General features: G+C 61.0%; 1 protein-coding gene across 1 annotated transcript in view; it reads left to right on the top strand.

Moving 5' to 3' along the window:
* The window catches only part of RUSF1 (RUS family member 1), a 65,708-nt gene extending 44,702 nt beyond the window's left edge, over positions 1-21,006 (top strand). Inside the window, 10 exon segments of the mRNA XM_072131590.1 lie at positions 451-556; positions 626-727; positions 1,298-1,368; positions 2,424-2,443; positions 2,446-2,607; positions 3,146-3,203; positions 3,272-3,342; positions 4,223-4,321; positions 6,775-6,846; positions 20,910-21,006. Of these exon segments, the coding sequence (XP_071987691.1) occupies positions 451-556; positions 626-727; positions 1,298-1,368; positions 2,424-2,443; positions 2,446-2,607; positions 3,146-3,203; positions 3,272-3,342; positions 4,223-4,321; positions 6,775-6,846; positions 20,910-20,998 (850 nt within the window). The 3' untranslated portion in view covers positions 20,999-21,006.
* The last annotated feature ends 2,947 nt before the right edge of the window (positions 21,007-23,953 follow it).

Raw genomic sequence — 23,953 nt, 5'->3', positions numbered from 1 at the left:
TCTCCATACAGGAGCCTATTGTAATGAGTGGTGGCCTCGGGTCCTGTGTCCTCTCCATACAGGAGCCTATTGTAATGAGTGGTGGCCCCGGGGGTCCTGTGTCCTCTCCATACAAGAGCCTATTGTAATGAGTGGTGGCCCCGGGGGTCCTGTGTCCTCTCCATACAAGAGGGTACGATCCCTGAGATTTGCTGATTTCCCTCTTCCAAGCAGTGAGAAGCTTCTGCCCTCGTAGTCTGGGGAGAGGGGAGGGGTGCAAGGTCACATTCGAAGCGCGTTTCTTCAGGACTATCATAAAATATTAAGAAATATTAAGAAGGTCAAAGGGCACGACCGTAGGAAATAGAATTTCTTTTGTTCACGGACAATGAGGACTATAAGTACCATAATGGCCAGGCGCGGTCACCTTAAGCTCCTCCCCTCACTTTTTATCGCCCCGTCTGCCTACAGGCTCTTTGCTGACGTGTTAAACGACGTGGCGATATTCATGGAGATCTTGGCTCCTGTCTTCCCATCATGCTTCACTCTGACTGTGTGCATGGCCGGGGTGTTTAAGGTAAGTGCCCCCGCCCCCAGCCACGCCCGCTTCTTTCTGCTGTGATGCAGCAGCTTTGTTTTCCTCCAGTGCATTGTGGGAGTGGCCGGAGGGGCCACACGAGCAGCGCTGACTGTGCACCAAGCCCGGAGAGACAACATGGCCGACGTGTGCGCCAAGGATGGGAGCCAGGTGAGAACGCACACACCCTCCTGGGGGAGGCGCCATCGCTGTGACACACCCCTGACTGGTGCAGTCCCTCCTGGGGGAGGCGCCATCGCTGTGACACACCCCTGACTGGTGCAGTCCTCCTGGGGGAGGCGCCATCGCTGTGACACACCCCTGACTGGTTCAGTCCTCCTGGGGGAGGCGCCATTGCTGTGACACACCCCTGACTGGTGCAGTCCTCCTGGGGGAGGCGCCATAGCTGTGACACACCCCTGACTGGTGCAGTTCCTCCTGGGGGAGGCGCCATTGCTGTGACACACCCCTGACTGGTGCAGTTCCTCCTGGGGGAGGCGCCATTGCTGTGACACACCCCTGACTGGTGCAGTTCCTCCTGGGGGAGGCGCCATCGCTGTGACACACCCCTGACTGGTGCAGTCCTCCTGGGGGAGGCGCCATCACTGTGACACACCCCTGACTGGTGCAGTTCCTCCTGGGGGAGGCGCCATCGCTGTGACACACCCCTGACTGGTGCAGTCCTCCTGGGGGAGGCGCCATCGCTGTGACACACCCCAGACTGTCTGCTGTCTCTTGCAGGAGACGCTGGTGAATCTAGCTGGTCTGCTCGTCAGCCTCCTGGTGGTCCCTTTGGTGTCTGACAGTTTCTGGTGAGTTGTATGTTGTGGAATATAAACTTCTCAGTTACCTATAGATTCTCCCCCCCCCCCCCCCCCCCCCATAAGACCTCAGCGTCCCCAGTGCCCAAACCATAGACCCCCCCCCCCCCATGGGTCCACAGCGTCCCCAGTGCCCAAACCATAGACCCCCCCCATGGGTCCACAGCGTCCCCAGTGCCCAAACCATAGACCCCCCCCATGGGTCCACAGCGTCCCCAGTGCCCAAACCATAGACCCCCCCCATGGGTCCACAGCGTCCCCAGTGCCCAAACCATAGACCCCCCCCCCCATGGGTCCACAGTGTCGCCAGTGCCCAAGCCATAGACCCCCCCCCCATAAGACCTCAGCGTCCCCAGTGCCCAAACCATAGACCCCCCCCCCCCATGGGTCCTCAGCGTCACCAGAGCCCAAGACATAGACCCCCCCCCCCCATAAGACCTCAGCGTGCCCAGTGCCCAAACCATAGACCGCCCCCATGGGTCCACAGTGTTACCAGTGCCCAAACCATAGACCCCCCCATGGGTCCACAGCGTCCCCAGTGCCCAAACCATAGACCCCCCCCCATGGGTCCACAGTGTCACCAGTGCCCAAGCCATAGACCCCCCCCCCATAAGACCTCAGCGTCCCCAGTGCCCAAACCATAGACCCCCCTCCATGGGTCCACAGTGTTACCAGTGGCCAAGCCATAGACCCCCCCCCCCCATAAGACCTCAGCGTCCCCAGTGCCCAAACCATAGACCCCCCCTCCATGGGTCCACAGTGTTACCAGTGCCCAAACTATAGGACCCCCCCCCTCCATGGGTCCACAGTGTTACCAGTGCCCAAACCATAGACCCCCCCCCCCCTCCATGGGTCCACAGTGTTACCAGTGCCCAAACCATAGACACCCCTCCATGGGTCCACAGTGTTACCAGTGCCCAAACCATAGCCCCCCCTCCCCCCATGGGTGCACATGTTGTTTGCTGCTGGGTGAAGAGGTCGGCAGGTGAGAGGATGGATCCTGGAGACATCTAGAAGTAGGTGACTTATCTCTCTTCTGTTTCCAGGGGAACCTACCTCCTCTTCCTTTTCTAACTTGTCTTCACCTTTATGCAAATTATCGAGCTGTCCGTTCTGTTGTCATGGAGACCCTTAACCAGTCACGGCTCAGCATAGTACTGGATCATTTCCTACTTGAGGGACGGATCCTAACCCCGTCAGAAGCAAACCCCAAGGAGCCGCTGTTACCAGGTGGGTGGCACCACAGTGTTCGGTGCACTGGGGGAGGGGTCTATGGTCTGTGCACTGGGGGGGTCTATGGTCTGTGCACTGGGGGAGGGGTCTATGGTCTGTGCACTGGGGGAGGGGTCTATGGTCTGTGCACTGGGGGGTCTATGTTCTGTGCACTGGGGGTGGGGTCTTTGCACTGGGGGGGGGTCTATGGTCTGTGCACTGGGGGGGGGGGTCTATGGTCTGTGCACTGGGGGGGGGGGGTCTATGGTCTGTGCACTGGGGGGGGGTCTATGGTCTGTGCACTGGGGGGGGGGGTCTATGGTCTGTGCACTGGGGGGGGGGGGTCTATGGTCTGTGCACTGGGGGGGGGGTCTATGGTCTGTGCACTGGGGGGGGGGGGGGGGGTCTATGGTCTGTGCACTGGGGGTGGGGTCTATGATCTGTGCACTGGGGGTGGGGTCTGTGCACTGGGGGGGGTCTATGGTCTGTGCACTGGGGGGGGGGGGGTCTATGGTCTGTGCACCTTCTGGTGATTAATGATGATGTCTTGTCCTAGGTCTCGGCTCGAAGGTCTCTGTGGATGTCGGGGTCCCCCTGAGTGCAGTGATCTCCAGGTAGTGTCATGACTGTCACTGTCAGGGGGAGGATGTCTGCAGTTGCTGACTGTCTCTTTCTGTCTCAGTGTCTCGGAGCTGGATCTTCTGAAGAAGGAGAATGATTCTCTTTATCTTCTGGGGTGGAGGAGGGACACGGGTGAGTGGGGGCTGGGGTGGATGAGGACACGGGTGAGTGGGGGCTGGGGTGGATGAGGACACAGGTGAGTGGGGGCTGGGGTAGAGGAGGACACAGGTGAGTGAGGGCTGGGGTAGAGGAGGACACAGGTGAGTGGGGGCTGGGGTAGAGGAGGACACAGGTGAGTGGGGGCTGGGGTAGAGGAGGACACGGGTGAGTGTGGGCTGGGGTGCAGGAGGACACGGGTGAGCGTGGGGCCGGGGTGGAGGAGGGACACGGGTGAGCGTGGGGCCGGGGTGGAGGAGGGACACGGGTGAGCGTGGGGGCCGGGGTGGAGGAGGGACACGGGTGAGCGTGGGGGCCGGGGTGGAGGAGGGACACGGGTGAGCGTGGGGGCCGGGGTGGAGGAGGGACACGGGTGAGTGGGGGCCGGGGTGGAGGAGGGACACGGGTGAGTGGGGGCCGGGGTGGAGGAGGGACACGGGTGAGTGGGGGCCGGGGTGGAGGAGGGACACGGGTGAGTGGGGGCCGGGGTGGAGGAGGGACACGGGTGAGTGGGGGCCGGGGTGGAGGAGGGACACGGGTGAGTGGGGGCCGGGGTGGAGGAGGGACACTGGTGAGTGGGGGCCGGGGTGGAGGAGGGGCACGGGTGAGCGTGGGGCCGGGGTGGAGGAGGGACACGGGTGAGCGTGGGGCCGGGGTGGAGGAGGGACACGGGTGAGCGTGGGGCCGGGGTGGAGGAGGGACACGGGTGAGCGTGGGGCCGGGGTGGAGGAGGGACACGGGTGAGCGTGGGGCCGGGGTGGAGGAGGGACACGGGTGAGCGTGGGGCCGGGGTGGAGGAGGGACACGGGTGAGTGCTCTGGGTGGGGCTCCTGTAATGTCTCTCTCCTTGCTGCAGGGCGTCTCGCAGTCGTGTTACATGAGAGCGCGTGCAGCGCTGATGTTATCTGCTCCGTGGTCCACGCTGAGATTCTGCACAGGAAAACCCGGTGTACTGGCTCCTCCCCCCACGGCTCCTCAGAGGCCGGGTCATAGCGGGTAAGATGTGCCTCTGCCCGGAGCCTGAGGAGCCGCGGGGGGAATAGGAGCGCCGGGGGCAAGAGTTTAATATTTCTATGGGGGACACTGCTGGGGGCATTATCTAGGGGGCAGCACTGCGGGGGACGTTGCAGTGAAGGGGCATTATAGAAGGGGCAGCTGCAGTGAAGGGGCAGCTGTAGTAAAGGGACATTATAGAAGGGGCAGCTGCAGTGAAGGGGCATTATAGAAGGGGCAGCTGTAGTAAAGGGACATTATAGAAGGGGCAGCTGCAGTGAAGGGGCATTATAGAAGGGGCAGCTGTAGTAAAGGGACATTATAGAAGGGGCAGCTGTAGTAAAGGGGCATTATAGAAGGGCAGCTGGTAGTAAAGGGACATTATAGAAGGGGCAGCTGCAGTGAAGGGGCATTATAGAAGGGGCAGCTGCAGTGAAGGGGCATTATAGAAGGGGCAGGCTGTAGTAAAGGGACATTATAGAAGGGGCAGCTGGCAGTGAAGGGGCAGCTGCAATAAAGGGGCAGCTGTAGTAAAGGGGCATTATAGAAGGGGCAGCAGCAGTGAAGGGGCATTATAGAAGGGGCAGCTGCAGTGAAGGGCAGCTGCAATAAAGGGGCATTATAGAAGGGGCAGCTGCAGTGAAGGGGCATTATAGAAGGGGCAGCTGCAATAAAGGGGCAGCTGTAGTAAAGGGGCATTATAGAAGGGGCAGCTGTAGTAAAGGGACATTATAGAAGGGGCAGCTGCAATAAAGGGGCAGCTGTAGTAAAGGGGCATTATAGAAGGGGCAGCTGTAGTAAAGGGACATTATAGAAGGGGCAGCTGCAGTGAAGGGGCATTATAGAAGGGCAGCTGTAGTAAAGGGGCAGCTGTAGTAAAGGGGCATTATAGAAGGGGCAGCTGTAGTAAAGGGGCATTATAGAAGGGGCAGCTGTAGTAAAGGGGCAGCTGTAGTAAAGGGGCATTATAGAAGGGGCAGCTGCAATAAAGGGGCAGCTGTAGTAAAGGGGCATTATAGAAGGGGCAGCAGCAGTGAAGGGGCATTATAGAAGGGGCAGCTGCAGTGAAGGGGCAGCTGTAGTAAAGGGGCATTATAGAAGGGGCAGCTGCAGTGAAGGGGCATTATAGAAGGGGCAGCTGCAATAAAGGGGCAGCTGTAGTAAAGGGGCATTAATAGAAGGGGCAGCTGCAGTGAAGGGGCATTATAGAAGGGGCAGCTGTCAGTGAAGGGGCAGCTGTAGTAAAGGGGCATTATAGAAGGGGCAGCTGCAGTGAAGGGGCATTATAGAAGGGGCAGCTGCAATAAAGGGGCAGCTGTAGTAAAGGGGCATTATAGAAGGGGCAGCTGCAGTGAAGGGGCATTATAGAAGGGGCAGCTGCAATAAAGGGGCAGCTGTAGTAAAGGGGCATTATAGAAGGGGCAGCTGCAATAAAGGGGCAGCTGTAGTAAAGGGGCATTATAGAAGGGGCAGCTGCAGTGAAGGGGCATTATAGAAGGGGCAGCTGCAATAAAGGGGCAGCTGTAGTAAAGGGGCATTATAGAAGGGGCAGCTGCAATAAAGGGGCAGCTGTAGTAAAGGGGCATTATAGAAGGGGCAGCTGCAGTGAAGGGGCAGCTGCAGTGAAGGGGCATTATAGAAGGGGCAGCTGCAATAAAGGGGCAGCTGTAGGTAAAGGGGCATTATAGAAGGGGCAGCTGCAGTGAAGGGCATTATAGAAGGGGCAGCTGCAATAAAGGGCAGCTGTAGTAAAGGGGCATTATAGAAGGGGCAGCTGCAGTGAAGGGGCAGCTGCAGTGAAGGGGCATTATAGAAGGGGCAGCTGCAGTGAAGGGGCATTATAGAAGGGGCAGCTGCAGTGAAGGGGCAGCTGTAGTAAAGGGACATTATAGAAGGGGCAGCTGCAGTGAAGGGGCATTATAGAAGGGGCAGCTGCAGTGAAGGGGCATTATAGAAGGGGCAGCTGCAATAAAGGGGCAGCTGTAGTAAAGGGGCATTATAGAAGGGGCAGCTGCAGTGAAGGGGCATTATAGAAGGGGCAGCTGCAGTGAAGGGGCAGCTGTAGTAAAGGGACATTATAGAAGGGGCAGCTGCAGTGAAGGGGCATTATAGAAGGGCAGCTGCAGTGAAGGGGCATTATAGAAGGGGCAGGGGGCAGCTGCAGTTAAGGGGCAGCTGCAGTGAAGGGGCATTATAGAAGGGGCAGCTAGCAGTGAAGGGGCATTATAGAAGGGGCAGCTGCAGTGAAGGGGCATTATATGGGTTGGGGTTAGATATGGGGATTGGGGGCACAGGATAGCTTTTTCCTATGACCCTGGTAAGAGAGTTACCGCTCCCAGATACAGGAAGTTTGGGGTACACCGCTGTGACCCTTCCAGCCCGGACCCTAATGACCTCATCCATCATGTTCTTCAGATCCGGCCCGATACAGTATCCTGGCCCAGACACACGGACAGATCAGACGCATGTTCCCAGACTTCTATCATGGTACATGGGGGTGATGTATGGTGCAGGGGGGGGGGATGTATGGTGCGGGGGGGGGGGGGTGATGTATGGTGCGGGGGGGGGGTGATGTATGGTGCAGGGTCTCTGGGGGGGGGATGTATGGTGCAGGGTCTCGGGGGGGGGGTGATGTATGGTGCAGGGTCTCTGGGGGGGGGTGATGTATGGTGCAGGGTCTCTGGGGGGGTGATGTATGGTGCAGGGTCTCTGGGGGGGGTGATGTATGGTGCAGGGTCTCTGGGGGGGGGTGATGTATGGTGCAGGGTCTCTGGGGGGGGGTGATGTATGGTGCAGGGGGGGGGTGATGTATGGTGCAGGGTCTCTGGGGGGGGGTGATGTATGGTGCAGGGTCTCTGGGGGGGGTGATGTATGGTGCAGGGTCTCTGGGGGGGGTGATGTATGGTGCAGGGTCTCTGGGGGGGGTGATGTGTGGTGCAGGGTCTCTGGGGGGGGGTGATGTATGGTGCAGGGTCTCTGGGGGGGGGATGTATGGTGCAGGGTCTCTGGGGGGGGGTGATGTGTGGTGCAGGGTCTCTGGGGGGGGGTGATGTATGGTGCAGGGTCTCTGGGGGGGGGATGTATGGTGCAGGGTCTCTGGGGGGGGTGATGTATGGTGCAGGGTCTCTGGGGGGGGTGATGTGTGGTGCACGGTCTCTGGGGGGGTGATGTGTGGTGCAGGGCCTCTGGGGGGGGGGTGATGTATGGTGCAGGGTCTCTGGGGGGGGGGGTGATGTATGGTGCAGGGTCTCTGGGGGGGTGATGTGTGGTGCAGGGTCTCTGGGGGGGGTGATGTGTGGTGCAGGGTCTCTGGGGGGGGGGGTGATGTGTGGTGCAGGGTCTCTGGGGGGGGGGTGATGTATGGTGCAGGGTCTCTGGGGGGGGTAATGTATGGTGCAGGGGGGGGGTGATGTATGGTGCAGGGTCTCTGGGGGGGGTGATGTATGGTGCAGGGGGGGGGTGATGTATGGTGCAGGGGGGGGGTGATGTATGGTGCAGGGTCTCTGGGGGGGTGATGTATGGTGCAGGGTCTCTGGGGGGGGTGATGTATGGTGCAGGGTCTCTGGGGGGGGTGATGTACGGTGCAGGGTCTCTGGGGGGGGGTGATGTATGGTGCAGGGTCTCTGGGGGGGGGGTGATGTATGGTGCAGGGTCTCTGGGGGGGGGGGTGATGTATGGTGCAGGGTCTCTGGGGGGGGTGATGTGTGGTGCAGGGTCTCTGGGGGGGGGTGATGTATGGTGCAGGGTCTCTGGGGGGGGGTGATGTATGGTGCAGGGTCTCTGGGGGGGGGTGATGTGTGGTGCAGGGTCTCTGGGGGGGGTGATGTATGGTGCAGGGTCTCTGGGGGGGTGATGTATGGTGCAGGGTCTCTGGGGGGGGGTGATGTGTGGTGCAGGGTCTCTGGGGGGGGTGATGTATGGTGCAGGGGGGGTGATGTATGGTGCAGGGTCTCTGGGGGGGGTGATGTATGGTGCAGGGTCTCTGGGGGGGTGATGTATGGTGCAGGGTCTCTGGGGGGGGGTGATGTATGGTGCAGGGTCTCTGGGGGGGGTGATGTATGGTGCAGGGTCTCTGGGGGGGGGGTGATGTGTGGTGCAGGGTCTCTGGGGGGGGTGATGTATGGTGCAGGGGGGGGGTGATGTATGGTGCAGGGTCTCTGGGGGGGGTGATGTGTGGTGCAGGGTCTCTGGGGGGGGTGATGTATGGTGCAGGGTCTCTGGGGGGGGGGATGTATGGTGCAGAGTCTCTGGGGGGGGGTGATGTATGGTGCAGGGTCTCTGGGGGGGGTGATGTGTGGTGCAGGGTCTCTGGGGGGGTGATGTATGGTGCAGGGTCTCTGGGGGGGGGTGATGTATGGTGCAGGGTCTCTGGGGGGGGGTGATGTATGGTGCAGGGTCTCTGGGGGGGGGTGATGTATGGTGCAGGGTCTCTGGGGGGGGCTGATGTATGGTGCAGGGTCTCTGGGGGGTGTGTATGGTGCAGGGTCTCTGGGGGGGGTGATGTATGGTGCAGGGCTCTGGGGGGGTGATGTATGGTGCAGGGTCTCTGGGGGGGGGTGATGTGTGGTGCAGGGTCTCTGGGGGGGGTGATTGTATGGTGCAGGGGGGGGTGATGTATGGTGCAGGGGGGTGATGTATGGTGCAGGGTCTCTGGGGGGGGTGATGTGTGGTGCAGGGTCTCTGGGGGGGGTGATGTATGGTGCAGGGTCTCTGGGGGGGTGATGTATGGTGCAGGGTCTCTGGGGGGGGGTGATGTATGGTGCAGGGTCTCTGGGGGGGGTGATGTATGGTGCAGGGTCTCTGGGGGGGAGTGATGTATGGTGCAGGGTCTCTGGGGGGGAGTGATGTATGGTGCAGGGTCTCTGGGGGGGGGTGATGTATGGTGCAGGGTCTCTGGGGGGGGGTGATGTATGGATGCAGGGTCTCTGGGGGGGTGATGTATGGTGCAGGGTCTCTGGGGGGGGGTGATGTATGGTGCAGGGTCTCTGGGGGGGGGATGTATGGTGCAGGGTCTCTGGGGGGGGGATGTATGGTGCAGGGTCTCTGGGGGGGGTGATGTATGGTGCAGGGTCTCTGGGGGGGTGATGTATGGTGCAGGGTCTCTGGGGGGGGGATGTATGGTGCAGGGTCTCTGGGGGGGGTGATGTATGGTGCAGGGTCCCTGGGGGGGGGGTGATGTATGGTGCAGGGTCTCTGGGGGGGGGGTGATGTATGGTGCAGGGTCTCTGGGGGGGGGGGTGATGTATGGTGCAGGGTCTCTGGGGGGGGGGTGATGTATGGTGCAGGGTCTCTGGGGGGGGGTGATGTATGGTGCAGGGTCTCTGGGGGGGGTGATGTATGGTGCAGGGGGGGGGGTGATGTATGGTGCAGGGTCTCTGGGGGGGGTGATGTATGGTGCAGGGTCTCTGGGGGGGGTGATGTATGGTGCAGGGTCTCTGGGGGGGGGGGTGATGTATGGTGCAGGGTCTCTGGGGGGGGGGTGATGTATGGTGCAGGGTCTCTGGGGGGGGTAATGTATGGGTGCAGGGGGGGGGGTGATGTATGGTGCAGGGGGGGGGTGATGTATGGTGCAGGGTCTCTGGGGGGGTGATGTATGGTGCAGGGTCTCTGGGGGGGGGGGGGTGATGTATGGTGCAGGGTCTCTGGGGGGGGGTGATGTATGGTGCAGGGGGGGGGTGATGTATGGTGCAGGGTCTCTGGGGGGGGGTGATGTATGGTGCAGGGTCTCTGGGGGGGGCTGATGTATGGTGCAGGGTCTCTGGGGGGGGGGTGATGTATGGTGCAGGGTCTCTGGGGGGGGGGTGATGTATGGTGCAGGGTCTCTGGGGGGGGGGTGATGTATGGTGCAGGGTCTCTGGGGGGGGTGATTGTGGTGCAGGGTCTCTGGGGGGGTGATGTATGGTGCAGGGTCTCTGGGGGGGGGTGATGTATGGTGCAGGGTCTCTGGGGGGGGTAATGTATGGTGCAGGGCTCCTGGGGGGTGATGTATGGCAGGGTCTCTGGGGGGGTGATGTATGGTGCAGGGTCTCTGGGGGGGGGGGGTGATGTATGGTGCAGGGTCTCTGGGGGGGGGTGATGTGTGGTGCAGGGTCTCTGGGGGGGGGTGATGTATGGTGCAGGGTCTCTGGGGGGGGGATGTGTGGTGCAGGGTCTCTGGGGGGGGTGATGTATGGTGCAGGGTCTCTGGGGGGGGTGATGTATGGTGCAGGGTCTCTGGGGGGGGGTGATGTGTGGTGCAGGGTCTCTGGGGGGGGTGATGTATGGTGCAGGGTCTCTGGGGGGGGTGATGTAGTGGTGCAGGGTCTCTGGGGGGGGGTGATGTATGGTGCAGGGTCTCTGGGGGGGTGATGTATGGTGCAGGGGGGGGTGATGTATGGTGCAGGGGGGGGTGATGTATGGTGCAGGGTGGGGGGTGATGTATGGTGCAGGGTCTCTGGGGGGGGTGATGTATGGTGCAGGGTCTCTGGGGGGGGTGATGTATGGTGCAGGGTCTCTGGGGGGGGGTGATGTATGGTGCAGGGTCTCTGGGGGGGGGTGATGTATGGTGCAGGGTCTCTGGGGGGGGGTGATGTATGGTGCAGGGTCTCTGGGGGGGGGTGATGTATGGTGCAGGGTCTCTGGGGGGGGGGGATGTATGGTGCAGGGTCTCTGGGGGGGGGGTGATGTATGGTGCAGGGTCTCTGGGGGGGGGATGTATGGTGCAGGGTCTCTGGGGGGGGTGATGTATGGTGCAGGTCTCTGGGGGGGGTGATGTGTGGTGCAGGGTCTCTGGGGGGGGTGATGTATGGTGCAGGGTCTCTGGGGGGGTGATGTATGGTGCAGGGTCTCTGGGGGGGGTGATGTATGGTGCAGGGTCTCTGGGGGGGGGTGATGTATGGTGCAGGGTCTCTGGGGGGGTGATGTATGGTGCAGGGTCTCTGGGGGGGGTGATGTATGGTGCAGGGTCTCTGGGGGGGGGTGATGTATGGTGCAGGGTCTCTGGGGGGGGCTGATGTATGGTGCAGGGTCTCTGGGGGGGGTGATGTATGGTGCAGGGTCTCTGGGGGGGGGTGATGTATGGTGCAGGGTCTCTGGGGGGGGGTGATGTATGGTGCAGGGGGGGGGTGATGTATGGTGCAGGGGGGGTGATGTATGGTGCAGGGTCTCTGGGGGGGGGTGATGTGTGGTGCAGGGTCTCTGGGGGGGGGGATGTATGGTGCAGGGTCTCTGGGGGGGGGTGATGTATGGTGCAGGGTCTCTGGGGGGGGTGATGTATGGTGCAGGGTCTCTGGGGGGGGGTGATGTATTGGTGCAGGGTCTCTGGGGGGGGGGTGATGTATGGTGCAGGGTCTCTGGGGGGGGGGTGATGTATGGTGCAGGGTCTCTGGGGGGGGTAATGTATGGTGCAGGGGGGGGGGTGATGTATGGTGCAGGGGGGGGGGTGATGTATGGTGCAGGGTCTCTGGGGGGGGGTGATGTATGGTGCAGGGGGGGGGGGGGTGATGTATGGTGCAGGGTCTCTGGGGGGGGGTGATGTATGGTGCAGGGTCTCTGGGGGGGGGTGATGTATGGTGCAGGGTCTCTGGGGGGGGGTGATGTATGGTGCAGGGTCTCTGGGGGGGGGTGATGTATGGTGCAGGGTCTCTGGGGGGGGGGTGATGTATGGTGCAGGGTCTCTGGGGGGGGTGATGTATGGTGCAGGGTCTCTGGGGGGGGTGATGTGTGGTGCAGGGTCTCTGGGGGGGGGGTGATGTATGGTGCAGGGTCTCTGGGGGGGGTAATGTATGGTGGGAGGGGGGGGTGATGTATGGTGCAGGGGGGGGGGGTGATGTATGGTGCAGGGGGGGGGTGATGTATGGTGCAGGGTCTCTGGGGGGGGTGATGTATGGTGCCGGGTCTCTGGGGGGGGGGTGATGTATGGTGCAGGGTCTCTGGGGGGGGTGATGTGTGGTGCAGGGTCTCTGGGGGGGGTGATGTATGGTGCAGGGTCTCTGGGGGGGTGATGTGTGGTGCAGGGTCTCTGGGGGGGTGATGTATGGTGCAGGGTCTCTGGGGGGGGTGATGTATGGTGCAGGGGTCTCTGGGGGGGGGTGATGTATGGTGCGGGGGGGGTGATGTATGGTGCAGGGGGGGGGTGATGTGATGGTTGCAGGGTCTCTGGGGGGGGGGTGATGTATGGTGCAGGGGGGGGTGATGTATGGTGCAGGGGGGGTGATGTATGGTGCAGGGTCTCTGGGGGGGGGGATGTATGGTGCAGGGTCTCTGGGGGGGTGATGTCTGGTGCAGGGTCTCTGGGGGGGAGTGATGTATGGTGCAGGGTCTCTGGGGGGGTGATGTATGGTGCAGGGTCTCTGGGGGGGGGGTGATGTATGGTGCAGGGTCTCTGGGGGGGTGATGTATGGTGCAGGGTCTCTGGGGGGGGGTGATGTATGGATGCAGGGTTCTGGGGGGTGATGTATGGTGCAGGGTCTCTGGGGGGGGTGATGTATGGTGCAGGGTCTCTGGGGGGGGATGTATGGTGCAGGGTCTCTGGGGGGGGGTGATGTATGGTGCAGGGTCTCTGGGGGGGGTGATGTATGGTGCAGGGTCTCTGGGGGGGGTGATGTATGGTGCAGGGTCTCTGGGGGGGGATGTATGGTGCAGGGTCTCTGGGGGGGGGTGATGTATGGTGCAGGGTCTCTGGGGGGGGTGATGTATGGTGCAGGGTCTCTGGGGGGGGGTGATGTATGGTGCAGGGTCTCTGGGGGGGGGTGATGTATGGTGCAGGGTCTCTGGGGGGGGGGGTGATGTATGGTGCAGGGTCTCTGGGGGGGGGTGATGTGTGGTGCAGGGTCTCTGGGGGGGGTGATGTATGGTGCAGGGTCTCTGGGGGGGGGGATGTATGGTGCAGGGTCTCTGGGGGGGGGGGATGTATGGTGCAGGGTCTCTGGGGGGGGGATGTATGGTGCAGGGTCTCTGGGGGGGGGGGATGTATGGTGCAGGGTCTCTGGGGGGGGGATGTATGGTGCAGGGTCTCTGGGGGGGGATGTATGGTGCAGGGTCTCTGGGGGGGTGATGTATGGTGCAGGGTCTCTGGGGGGGGGTGATGTATGGTGCAGGGTCTCTGGGGGGGGCTGATGTATGGTGCAGGGTCTCTGGGGGGGGGTGATGTATGGTGCAGGGTCTCTGGGGGGGGGTGATGTATGGTGCAGGGGGGGGGTGATGTATGGTGCAGGGGGGGGGGTGATGTATGGTGCAGGGTCTCTGGGGGGGGGTGATGTATGGTGCAGGGTCTCTGGGGGGGGTGATGTGTGGTGCAGGGTCTCTGGGGGGGGGGATGTATGGTGCAGGGTCTCTGGGGGGGGGGTGATGTATGGTGCAGGGTCTCTGGGGGGGGGTGATGTATGGTGCAGGGTCTCTGGGGGGGGGTGATGTATGGTGCAGGGTCTCTGGGGGGGGTGATGTATGGTGCAGGGTCTCTGGGGGGGGGTGATGTATGGTGCAGGGTCTCTGGGGGGGGGTGATGTATGGTGCAGGGTCTCTGGGGGGGGGTGATGTATGGTGCAGGGGGGGGGTGATGTATGGTGCAGGGTCTCTGGGGGGGGGTGATGTGTGGTGCAGGGTCTCTGGGGGGGTGATGTATGGTGCAGGGTCTCTGGGGGGGGTGATGTATGGTGCAGGGTCTCTGGGGGGGGTGATGTATGGTGCAGGGTCTCTGGGGGGGGGTGATGTATGGTGCGGGGGGGGGGGGTGATGTATGGTGCAGGGGGGGGGGTGATGTATGGTGCAGGGGGGGGGGTGATGTATGGTGCAGGGGGGGGGGTGATGTATGGTGCAGGGTCTCTGGGGGGGGTGATGTATGGTGCAGGGTCTCTGGGGGGGGTGATGTATGGTGCAGGGTCTCTGGGGGGGGGGTGATGTATGGTGCAGGGTCTCTGGGGGGGGTGATGTATGGTGCAGGGTCTCTGGGGGGGGTGATGTATGGTGCAGGGTCTCTGGGGGGGGCTGATGTATGGTGCAGGGTCTCTGGGGGGGGGTGATGTATGGTGCAGGGTCTCTGGGGGGGGGTGATGTATGGTGCAGGGTCTCTGGGTGGGGGTGATGTATGGTGCAGGGTCTCTGGGGGGGGGTGATGTATGGTGCAGGGTCTCTGGGGGGGGGGTGATGTATGGTGCAGGGGGGGTGATGTATGGTGCAGGGGGGGGGTGATGTATGGTGCAGGGTCTCTGGGGGGGGTGATGTATGGTGCAGGGTCTCTGGGGGGGGTGATGTATGGTGCAGGGTCTCTGGGGGGGGTGATGTATGGTGCAGGGTCTCTGGGGGGGGGATGTGTGGTGCAGGGTCTCTGGGGGGGGTGATGTATGGTGCAGGGTCTCTGGGGGGGGGTGATGTATGGTGCAGGGTCTCTGGGGGGGGGTGATGTATGGTGCAGGGTCTCTGGGGGGGGGTGATGTATGGTGCAGGGTCTCTGGGGGGGGGGGTGATGTATGGTGCAGGGTCTCTGGGGGGGGTGATGTATGGTGCAGGGTCTCTGGGGGGGGGTGATGTATGGTGCAGGGTCTCTGGGGGGGGGGTGATGTATGGTGCAGGGTCTCTGGGGGGGGGTGATGTATGGTGCAGGGTCTCTGGGGGGGGATGTATGGTGCAGGGTCTCTGGGGGGGGGTGATGTATGGTGCAGGGTCTCTGGGGGGGGGTGATGTATGGTGCAGGGTCTCTGGGGGGGGTGATGTATGGTGCAGGGGGGGGGGTGATGTATGGTGCAGGGTCTCTGGGGGGGGGTGATGTGTGGTGCAGGGTCTCTGGGGGGGTGATGTATGGTGCAGGGTCTCTGGGGGGGGTGATGTATGGTGCAGGGTCTCTGGGGGGGGTGATGTATGGTGCAGGGTCTCTGGGGGGGGGTGATGTATGGTGCAGGGTCTCTGGGGGGGGGTGATGTATGGTGCAGGGTCTCTGGGGGGGGGTGATGTATGGTGCAGGGTCTCTGGGGGGGGGGTGATGTATGGTGCGGGGGGGGGTGATGTATGGTGCAGGGTCTCTGGGGGGGTGATGTATGGTGCAGGGTCTCTGGGGGGGGGTGATGTATGGTGCAGGGTCTCTGGGGGGGGGTGATGTATGGTGCAGGGTCTCTGGGGGGGGGGTGATGTATGGTGCAGGGTCTCTGGGGGGGGGTGATGTATGGTGCAGGGTCTCTGGGGGGGGGTGATGTGTGGTGCAGGGTCTCTGGGGGGGGTGATGTGTGGTGCAGGGTCTCTGGGGGGGGTGATGTATGGTGCAGGGTCTCTGGGGGGGGTGATGTATGGTGCAGGGTCTCTGGGGGGGGGTGATGTATGGTGCAGGGTCTCTGGGGGGGGTGATGTATGGTGCAGGGTCTCTGGGGGGGGTGTATGGTGCAGGGTCTCTGGGGGGGGGTGATGTGTGGTGGAGGGGGGGGGTGATGTATGGTGCAGGGTCTCTGGGGGGGTGATGTATGGTGCAGGGTCTCTGGGGGGGGTGTATGGTGCAGGGTCTCTGGGGGGGGGTGATGTATGGTGGAGGGGGGGGGTGATGTATGGTGCAGGGTCTCTGGGGGGGGTGATGTATGGTGCAGGGTCTCTGGGGGGGGTGATGTATGGTGCAGGGTCTCTGGGGGGGGGGATGTATGGTGCAGGGTCTCTGGGGGGGGTGATGTATGGTGCAGGGTCTCTGGGGGGGGGGTGATGTATGGTGCAGGGTCTCTGGGGGGGGGGGGGATGTATGGTGCAGGGTCTCTGGGGGGGGTGATGTATGGTGCAGGGTCTCTGGGGGGGTGATGTATGGTGCAGGGTCTCTGGGGGGGGTGATGTATGGTGCAGGGTCTCTGGGGGGGTGATGTATGGTGCAGGGTCTCTGGGGGGGTGATGTATGGTGCAGGGTCTCTGGGGGGGGTGATGTATGGTGCAGGGTCTCGGGGGGGGGTGATGTATGGTGCAGGGTCTCTGGGGGGGGGGTGATGTATGGTGCAGGGTCTCTGGGGGGGGGTGATGTATGGTGCAGGGGGGGGGATGTATGGTGCGGGGGGGGGGTGATGTATGGTGCGGGGGGGGGTGATGTATGGTGCAGGGTCTCTGGGGGGGGTGATGTATGGTGCAGGGTCTCTGGGGGGGGTGATGTATGGTGCAGGGTCTCTGGGGGGGGGGATGTATGGTGCAGGGTCTCTGGGGGGGGTGATGTATGGTGCAGGGTCTCTGGGGGGGGTGATGTATGGTGCAGGGTCTCTGGGGGGGGTGATGTATGGTGCAGGGTCTCTGGGGGGGGGGTGATGTATGGTGCAGGGTCTCTGGGGGGGGGTGATGTATGGTGCAGGGTCTCTGGGGGGGGGGATGTATGGTGCAGGGTCTCTGGGGGGGGTGATGTATGGTGCAGGGTCTCTGGGGGGGGGGTGATGTATGGTGCAGGGTCTCTGGGGGGGGGTGATGTATGGTGCAGGGGGGGGGGGATGTATGGTGCGGGGGGGGCGGTGATGTATGGTGCCGGGGGGGGGGTGATGTATGGTGCAGGGTCTCTGGGGGGGGGATGTATGGTGCAGGGTCTCTGGGGGGGGGGGTGATGTATGGTGCAGGGTCTCTGGGGGGGGGGATGTATGGTGCAGGGTCTCTGGGGGGGGTGATGTATGGTGCAGGGTCTCTGGGGGGGGGTGATGTATGGTGCAGGGTCTCTGTGGGGGGGTGATGTATGGTGCAGGGGGGGGGGATGTATGGTGCGGGGGGGGGGGGTGATGTATGGTGCAGGGTCTCTGGGGGGGGTGATGTATGGTGCGGGGGGGGGGGGGGTGATGTATGGTGCGGGGGGGGGGGTGATGTATGGTGCAGGGTCTCTGGGGGGGGGATGTATGGTGCAGGGTCTCTGGGGGGGGGTGATGTATGGTGCAGGGTCTCTGGGGGGGGGATGTATGGTGCAGGGTCTCTGGGGGGGGTGATGTATGGTGCAGGGTCTCTGGGGGGGGTGATGTATGGTGCAGGGTCTCTGGGGGGGGGTGATGTATGGTGCAGGGGGGGGGTGATGTATGGTGCAGGGGGGGGGTGATGTATGGTGCAGGGTCTCGGGGGGGGGGTGATGTGTGGTGCAGGGTCTCTGGGGGGGGTGATGTATGGTGCAGGGTCTCTGGGGGGGGATGTATGGTGCAGGGTCTCTGGGGGGGGGTGATGTATGGTGCAGGGTCTCTGGGGGGGGGTGATGTATGGTGCAGGGTCTCTGGGGGGGGGATGTATGGTGCAGGGTCTCTGGGGGGGGGGATGTATGGTGCAGGGTCTCTGGGGGGGGTGATGTATGGTGCAGGGTCTCTGGGGGGGGGATGTATGGTGTAGGGTCTCTGGGGGGGAGTGATGTATGGTGCAGGGTCTCTGGGGGGGGGGATGTATGGTGCAGGGTCTCTGGGGGGGTGATGTATGGTGCAGGGTCTCTGGGGGGGGGTGATGTATGGTGCAGGGTCTCTGGGGGGGTGATGTATGGTGCAGGGTCTCTGGGGGGGGGTGATGTATGGTGCAGGGTCTCTGGGGGGGGGTGATGTATGGTGCAGGGTCTCTGGGGGGGGGGTGATGTATGGTGCAGGGTCTCTGGGGGGGGGTGATGTATGGTGCAGGGTCTCTGGGGGGGGTGATGTATGGTGCAGGGGGGGGGGGGGTGTATGGTGCGGGGGGGGGGTGATGTATGGTGCGGGGGGGGGTGATGTATGGTGCAGGGTCTCTGGGGGGGGGATGTATGGTGCAGGGTCTCTGGGGGGGGGTGATGTATGGTGCAGGGTCTCTGGGGGGGGGATGTATGGTGCAGGGTCTCTGGGGGGGGTGATGTATGGTGCAGGGTCTCTGGGGGGGGTGATGTATGGTGCAGGGTCTCTGGGGGGGTGATGTATGGTGCAGGGTCTCTGGGGGGGTGATGTGTGGTGCAGGGTCTCTGGGGGGGGTGATGTATGGTGCAGGGTCTCTGGGGGGGGTGATGTATGGTGCAGGGTCTCTGGGGGGGATGTATGGTGCAGGGTCTCTGGGGGGGGTGATGTATGGTGCAGGGTCTCTGGGGGGGGGTGATGTATGGTGCAGGGTCTCTGGGGGGGGTGATGTATGGTGCAGAGTCTCTGGGGGGGGGTGATGTATGGTGCAGAGTCTCTGGGGGGGGGTGATGTATGGTGCAGGGTCTCTGGGGGGGGGGGTGATGTATGGTGCAGGGTCTCTGGGGGGGGGTGATGTATGGTGCAGGGTCTCTGGGGGGGGATGTATGGTGCAGGGTCTCTGGGGGGGGTGATGTATGGTGCAGGGTCTCTGGGGGGGGGGTGATGTATGGTGCAGGGTCTCTGGGGGGGGGTGATGTATGGTGCAGGGTCTCTGGGGGGGGTGATGTATGGTGCAGGGTCTCTGGGGGGGGTGATGTATGGTGCAGGGTCTCTGGGGGGGGGGGTGTATGGTGCAGGGTCTCTGGGGGGGGGTGATGTATGGTGCAGGGTCTCTGGGGGGGGGGTGATGTATGGTGCAGGGTCTCTGGGGGGGGGTGATGTATGGTGCAGGGTCTCTGGGGGGGGGTGATGTATGGTGCAGGGTCTCTGGGGGGGGGTGATGTATGGTGCAGGGGGGGGTGATGTATGGTGCAGGGGGGGTGATGTATGGTGCAGGGTCTCTGGGGGGGGTGATGTATGGTGCAGGGTCTCTGGGGGGGAGTGATGTATGGTGCAGGGTCTCTGGGGGGGGGTGATGTATGGTGCAGGGTCTCTGGGGGGGGTGATGTATGGTGCAGGGTCTCTGGGGGGGGGTGATGTATGGTGCAGGGTCTCTGGGGGGGGTGATGTATGGTGCAGGGTCTCTGGGGGGGGGTGATGTATGGTGCAGGGTCTCTGGGGGGGGGGATGTATGGTGCAGGGTCTCTGGGGGGGGGTGATGTATGGTGCAGGGTCTCTGGGGGGGGGTGATGTATGGTGCAGGGTCTCTGGGGGGGGGTGATGTATGGTGCAGGGTCTCTGGGGGGGGTGATGTATGGTGCAGGGGGGGGTGATGTATGGTGCAGGGGGGGTGATGTATGGTGCAGGGTCTCTGGGGGGGTGATGTATGGTGCAGGGTCTCTGGGGGGGGTGATGTATGGTGCAGGGTCTCTGGGGGGGGTGTATGGTGCAGGGTCTCTGGGGGGGTGATGTATGGTGCAGGGTCTCTGGGGGGGTGATGTATGGTGCAGGGTCTCTGGGGGGGGGTGATGTATGGTGCAGGGTCTCTGGGGGGGGGTGATGTATGGTGCAGGGTCTCTGGGGGGGTGATGTATGGTGCAGGGTCTCTGGGGGGGTGATGTATGGTGCAGGGTCTCTGGGGGGGGTGATGTATGGTGCAGGGTCTCTGGGGGGGGGATGTATGGTGCAGGGTCTCTGGGGGGGGGTGATGTATGGTGCAGGGTCTCTGGGGGGGGGTGATGTATGGTGCAGGGTCTCTGGGGGGGGTGATGTATGGTGCAGGGTCTCTGGGGGGGGGTGATGTATGGTGCAGGGTCTCTGGGGGGGGTGATGTATGGTGCAGGGTCTCTGGGGGGGGTGATGTATGGTGCAGGGTCTCTGGGGGGGAGTGATGTATGGTGCAGGGTCTCTGGGGGGGGGTGATGTATGGTGCAGGGTCTCTGGGGGGGGGTGATGTATGGTGCAGGGTCTCTGGGGGGGGGGATGTATGGTGCAGGGTCTCTGGGGGGGGGTGATGTATGGTGCAGGGTCTCTGGGGGGGGTGATGTATGGTGCAGGGTCTCTGGGGGGGGTGATGTATGGTGCAGGGTCTCTGGGGGGGTGATGTATGGTGCAGGGTCTCTGGGGGGGTGATGTATGGTGCAGGGTCTCTGGGGGGGGTGATGTATGGTGCAGGGTCTCTGGGGGGGGGGATGTATGGTGCAGGGTCTCTGGGGGGGGTGATGTATGGTGCAGGGTCTCTGGGGGGGGGTGATGTATGGTGCAGGGTCTCTGGGGGGGGGTGATGTATGGTGCAGGGTCTCTGGGGGGGGGTGATGTATGGTGCAGGGTCTCTGGGGGGGGTGATGTATGGTGCAGGGTCTCTGGGGGGGGTGATGTATGGTGCAGGGTCTCTGGGGGGGAGTGATGTATGGTGCAGGGTCTCTGGGGGGGGGTGATGTATGGTGCAGGGTCTCTGGGGGGGGTGATGTATGGTGCAGGGTCTCTGGGGGGGGGATGTATGGTGCAGGGTCTCTGGGGGGGGGTGATGTATGGTGCAGGGTCTCTGGGGGGGGTGATGTGTGGTGCAGGGTCTCTGGGGGGGGGTGATGTATGGTGCAGGGTCTCTGGGGGGGGGATGTATGGTGCAGGGTCTCTGGGGGGGGGTGATGTGTGGTGCAGGGTCTCTGGGGGGGGGGATGTATGGTGCAGGGTCTCTGGGGGGGGGATGTATGGTGCAGGGTCTCTGGGGGGGGGGATGTATGGTGCAGGGTCTCTGGGGGGGGGTGATGTATGGTGCAGGGTCTCTGGGGGGGGTGATGTATGGTGCAGGGTCTCTGGGGGGGGTGATGTATGGTGCAGGGTCTCTGGGGGGGGTATGTTGCGGGGTTCGGGGGTTCTATCCTCCGCTTGCTGTGCATCTCCTTGCAGTCTGAGATGTCTCTTTTGCAGGTCTCTCGGCATCGGGTTGGGTGACTGGTCGAAATCTTTTGGACTCTGATGACTGGAGATCGAATTGGGACATTAATAAAGGACTGTGACTACAAGACTTGCAGGGTGTCATGTAGTCTATAGCGGCAATCTAGTGGCACTTATGGATGTCTGGTGCAGCCACAATAGGTCTCAACACTAAAAAGGAAAATGCTAACATATTTTGTGGTTGTGGTTTTGTGGTTGTGGGCACGCTCAAAAACCGGTTTCGGAAATGAATTATATACGATTTTAATTTCTGACGAATAACAGACAAAACATACAGCAAACAGACAGTGCAGCGTTACCCAGCAATGTACATTCTGTACACCTTGTGTCTTACTCCTGGGGTGCAGGGACTGGGATGGTCCTTTCCTTATAATACCCCTCCTTGTGTGATCCTATACAATATAATGTCCCAGGATATAGACGCGCGGCTGATCCTTGTCTGTTTAGTTCTTCTGATGGGTGTACTCCAAAAATGGGAAAAAATGCATAAAAAATGATTGATAAAAGGTCTATATAAAATACGTGGCTGAAAATGTATAGATTTCCTAAAAAATGATATTAGAAGTAAATCAGTGTCCAGGAGGTTTTACTAAGTGACGGGATGCAGGGCCTACACCTGCGCTGACTCTTACACATCGCTTTTACACGGTTTTTTGGAAAGTTTGAATAATCTTGTTTATGGATATTATTGGATGGAAATTTGAACCCTCGTGATTGGGTGACAGTGACTGTATGGGTGCCCCTGTGTTCGTAGTGACTGTATGGGTGCCCCTGTGTTCGTAGTGACTGGTATGGGTGCCCCTGTGTTTGTAGTGACTGGTATGGGTGCCCCTGTGTTCGTAGTGACTGGTATGGGTGCCCCTGTGTTCGTAGTGACTGTATGGGTGCCCCTGTGTTCGTAGTGACTGTATGGGTGCCCCTGTGTTCGTAGTGACTGTATGGGTGCCCCTGTGTTCGTAGTGACTGCATGGGTGCCCCTGTGTTTGTAGTGACTGTATGGGTGCCCCTGTGTTTGTAGTGACTGGTATGGGTGCCCCTGTGTTCGTAGTGACTGGTATGGGTGCCCCTGTGTTCGTAGTGACTGGTATGGGTGCCCCTGTGTTCGTAGTGACTGGTATGGATGCCCCTGTGTTTGTAGTGACTGGTATGGATGCCCCTGTGTTTGTAGTGACTGTATGGATGCCCCTGTGTTTGTAGTGACTGTATGGATGCCCCTGTGTTTGTAGTGACTGTATGGGTGCCCCTGTGTTTGTAGTGACTGGTATGGATGCCCCTGTGTTCGTAGTGACTGGTATGGGTGCCCCTGTGTTTGTAGTGACTGGTATGGATGCCCCTGTGTTCGTAGTGACTGTATGGATGCCCCTGTGTTCGTAGGGACTGGTATGGATGCCCCTGTGTTTGTAGTGACTGTATGGATGCCCCTGTGTTCGTAGGGACTGGTATGGATGCCCCTGTGTTCGTAGGGACTGGTATGGATGCCCCTGTGTTTGTAGTGACTGTATGGATGCCCCTGTGTTCGTAGGGACTGGTATGGATGCCCCTGTGTTCGTAGGGACTGGTATGGATGCCCCTGTGTTCGTAGTGACTGTATGGGTGCCCCTGTGTTTGTAGTGACTGTATGGATGCCCCTGTGTTTGTAGTGACTGGTATGGATGCCCCTGTGTTTGTAGTGACTGGTATGGATGCCCCTGTGTTTGTAGTGACTGGTATGGGTGCCCCTGTGTTTGTAGTGACTGGTATGGATGCCCCTGTGTTTGTAGTGACTGGTATGGATGCCCCTGTGTTCGTAGTGACTGTATGGATGCCCCTGTGTTCGTAGGGACTGGTATGGATGCCCCTGTGTTTGTAGTGACTGTATGGATGCCCCTGTGTTCGTAGTGACTGTATGGATGCCCCTGTGTTCGTAGTGACTGTATGGATGCCCCTGTGTTCGTAGTGACTGGTATGGGTGCCCCTGTGTTCCTAGTGACTGGTATGGGTGCCCCTGTGTTTGTAGTGACTGGTATGGATGCCCCTGTGTTTGTAGTGACTGGTATGGGTGCCCCTGTGTTTGTAGTGACTGGTATGGATGCCCCTGTGTTTGTAGTGACTGGTATGGATGCCCCTGTGTTTGTAGTGACTGTATGGGTGCCCTGTGTTCGTAGTGACTGTATGGATGCCCCTGTGTTGCTGCTTTTGGTATATGCAGGAGTGACCCATCGCTGTGTGGATTGTTTGTTGTCTGTTTTCCACGTGTGATGGCGTCTGTGGGTGGCGTCCAGGCTCGCTGTCAGGAGATGTTCGCTCACACGTTCTCACTACACCGCGCGGCCTCTCCTCTCACAGTCCGGACTGAGCGACCTCCATCGTGTGCCACGGACAGTGCTGTAAGTAGTTGGTTTCAGTTCTCTGGCGTTTTGTAAGTAAATGTCTTTCTATACATTTTTCATGCTTATTGTTGGTACGTGAGTGATGATGATAGTAGGTCGGGTTCTGTAGGAGTGTTCAGGGTTCCGTAGGAGTGTTCAGGGTTCTGTAGGAGTGTTCAGGGTTCTGTAGGAGTGTTCAGGGTTCTGTAGGAGTGTTCAGGGTTCCGTAGGAGTGTTAGGGTTCCGTAGGAGTGTTAGGGTTCTGTAGGAGTGTTAGGGTTCTGTAGGAGTGTTAGGGTTCTGTAGGAGTGTTAGGGTTCTGTAGGAGTGTCAGGGTTCTGTAGGAGTGTCAGGGTTCTGTAGGAGTGTTAGGGTTCTGTAGGAGTGTTAGGGTTCTGTAGGAGTGTTAGGGTACTGTAGGAGTGTTAGGGTTCTGTAGGAGTGTCAGGGTTCTGTAGGAGTGTTCAGGGTTCCGTAGGAGTGTTCAGGGTTCCGTAGGAGTGTCAGGGTTCCGTAGGAGTGTCAGGGTTCTCTAGGAGTGTCAGGGTTCTGTAGGAGTGTCAGGGTTCTGTAGGAGTGTTAGGATTCTGTAGGAGTGTTAGGGTACTGTAGGAGTGTCAGGGTTCTGTAGGAGTGTTAGGATTCTGTAGGAGTGTCAGGGTTCTGTAG

This window comes from Engystomops pustulosus, unplaced genomic scaffold, assembly GCF_040894005.1.
Source record: "Engystomops pustulosus unplaced genomic scaffold, aEngPut4.maternal MAT_SCAFFOLD_97, whole genome shotgun sequence".
In the NCBI taxonomy this organism is placed as follows: domain Eukaryota; kingdom Metazoa; phylum Chordata; class Amphibia; order Anura; family Leptodactylidae; genus Engystomops; species Engystomops pustulosus.
The sequence above is the reverse complement of the archived record's forward strand: the minus strand, read 5'-3'. Positions and strand labels throughout refer to the sequence as shown.